The 2,661-nt window shown below is 44.1% G+C and overlaps 1 protein-coding gene across 1 annotated transcript in view; it reads right to left on the reverse strand.

Annotated features, from left to right (window-relative positions):
* The window catches only part of tubgcp5 (tubulin gamma complex component 5), a 13,555-nt gene extending 11,630 nt beyond the window's left edge, over positions 1 to 1,925 (reverse strand). The window contains exons 1-5 of the mRNA XM_060867381.1: positions 1,656 to 1,925; positions 1,453 to 1,506; positions 386 to 494; positions 191 to 287; positions 33 to 112 (exon numbers count right to left, since the gene is read on the reverse strand). Coding sequence (XP_060723364.1) covers positions 33 to 112; positions 191 to 287; positions 386 to 494; positions 1,453 to 1,506; positions 1,656 to 1,801 — 486 coding nt within the window. The 5' untranslated portion in view covers positions 1,802 to 1,925. The remainder of the gene's footprint in view (positions 1 to 32; positions 113 to 190; positions 288 to 385; positions 495 to 1,452; positions 1,507 to 1,655) is intronic.
* Positions 1,926 to 2,661: the final 736 nt, after the last annotated feature.

Genomic DNA, 2,661 nt, shown 5'->3' on the forward strand with positions numbered 1-2,661 from the left:
CATAATACAAACCCAGAACTCAGCTTACTCACCGGAGTGTCCGGAAACGGCCCTGTGTCCACATCTTCTCCTTCCATTAGATACTTCGCCCAGTCGATCTTGTCCTCCTTCTCTGTAGAGAGAGAAACGTCATCAACCTTCATGTCATTAATTAAGAGTTAATAACGAGGCGTTAAGACCGTAAACTCACCCGCTTCTCTCAGCCGAGGACGCTCGGTGTAGCTCGTGTTGGACGGAGAATCGGATAAAAGGAGCAACAAGAACAAAATACTGTGATGGACATCAGTCTAGAGGAGACGGAGACGGAGAGTAAAGAGAAAAGGTAAGGTGCTTGTGTACGGACACACGCGCTGATACAGAGGAGCTGAGAGGTTCAGGATCTCACCATGCAGCCCTCAGTGTGAGGGAGAGGAGAACTCAGGAACTCGCTGGTTAATCTCATCCAGCTCTCAGCTTTACACACATCAGAGTGTATCATCAGCTTCTCATAAACCCTGTAATGAATCAACACTTCACCATCTTCATATCAACTGCTAAACACTAATGATCTCATTCACACCACAGCGCTGCTGAACCCTGGCTTCTGATTGGTCAGGAACACCACAGTGCTGCTGAACCCTGGCTTCTGATTGGTCAGGAACACCACAGCGATACTGAACACTGGCTTCTAATTGGTTAGGATGTTCAGTTCTCTTCACGTGTGGGAATAAATGTGAGATAAACAAATTTTTATGGTGTCACTCTGTCACTGTCGGGAAAACGCAGGACTCTGACATCAGTGGCTGTTTTTTACTCTATAACCTCACATCCTTACTTTACATCACAACACATTTTCCTACTTTATATCATTATAAGTAAGGACGTGATGGTCCAGCGGTCAAGGCGCTGGGTTCCTAATCAGAAGGTCGGGGTTCAAGCCCACAAGCTGCTGAGGCATCAAATTTTGGGTCCTTGAGCAAGGCCCTTAACCTCACCTGCTCCAGGGGCGCCGCACGATGGCTGACCCTGAGCTCTGACCCCAGGCTCATAATAGCCTGGGATATGCGAAAATCCTTTTTTGCAGTCGTGGCCTAACGGTTAGAGAGTTTGACTCCTAACCCGAAGGTTGTGGGTTCGAGTCTCGGGCCAGCAATACCACGACTGAGGTGCCCTTGAGCAAGGCACCGAACCCCTCAACTGCTCCCCGGGTGCCGCAGCATAAATGGCTGCCCACTGCTCCGGGTGTGTGTTCACGGTGTGCGTGTGTTCACTGCTGTGTGTGTGTGTGTGTGTGCACTTTGGATGTGCTAAATGCAGAGAACGAATTCTGAGTGTGGGACACAGCACTTAGCCTTATGTCCCTTAAAAAGAAAAAAAAAAAAAGATAACTGTTATAACACTTCACTTTCCTCTGCAAAACAAAGCCCCTGAATTCATCAGTAATACACACAGTGTTTACAGCTGAATTCTCACCCTTTTATGGAGCGCTGCACTTTGTGACTGCTGACGTCCAGGAACCGGTGAAACCTGTGAAATAAAAGCAGAAAAGTTGAAACATTTCTTATTTTCATTTCTCTTTCTCCAACAAAAACCACAAGGGTGTACAAACTTTTGCACTCAGCTTTTATAAGCAACATTTACAGATAAAAACACACTTCTCTTACTCGAAGCCTCACCTGAAATTGGACCAGGCGAATTTGAGAGCCATCTGAAAGTTCTGGTCCTCTTCATCCTCCTCCTCATCCTCAATCCCAGTCAGGTGCACAATGAGCTTCTTCACCTCCTGCTCCAGATCCTTCTCATGTTGTGTCCAGTGCGCCATCCTGTGTGTGTGTGTGTGTGTGTGTGTGTGTATGAGTGTGTGTGTGTGTGAGTGTATGAGTGTGTGTGTATGAGTGTATGAGTGTGTGTGTATGAGTGTGTGAGTGTGTGTATGAGTGTATGTGTGTGTGTGAGTGTATGAGTGTATGAGTGTATGAGTATGAGTGTATGAGTGTGTGTGTGTGTGTGTGTGTGTGTGTGTGTGTTCACCTGTCACTGACACACACACCTATCACAGCTACACATGCTAATCTGTTAGCAAACATGCTAAAGTAGCGACTGTTAAACATAACCTTAGCTTTTATTCAGCTCTTAATCTCTTACATTAAACCCCTCGCCGTATTTAACGCGTCTGAGACGATAAATATTCTGTTTTTGTCCTGCACTTTGTTTATAAAGCAGCTACATGGATGTATAAACAACTTCTGTCTTTTGTGGTGAAACTCCAAGACGTTACCGCGCATTTGCGCCCTCTAGCGGAAAGGCGGGTATATTAACAGCTCTTTATCGCCCCCTGTCGTTTGGGAGGGTTTATATAGAGTTCTTGGTGTTCATACTGTATATTAGCTGTTTATATATATTTTATTTATCATTTTAATTTTCCTACCCGTATTTGGTACATTCCTATTTTTTATTGTAAATTCTTTATTATTTTTTGGAACAAACACCCGAACAAAACATTTCACTGCATGTCTTATATGGTTGTGAAGGTTAAGGATAAAATATAAAATTATTATTAAAATGCTATAATTTCACTTTTTCCTGGATCACAGGTACAGATCAGGTGAGATCAAGTCAAAAGACAAGAGTCAAGAAGCTTTTATTGTCATTACAACCATATAGAGCTGTTACAGTACACAG

Source organism: Tachysurus vachellii, chromosome 4 (genome assembly GCF_030014155.1).
Source record: "Tachysurus vachellii isolate PV-2020 chromosome 4, HZAU_Pvac_v1, whole genome shotgun sequence".
NCBI classification, from domain to species: domain Eukaryota; kingdom Metazoa; phylum Chordata; class Actinopteri; order Siluriformes; family Bagridae; genus Tachysurus; species Tachysurus vachellii.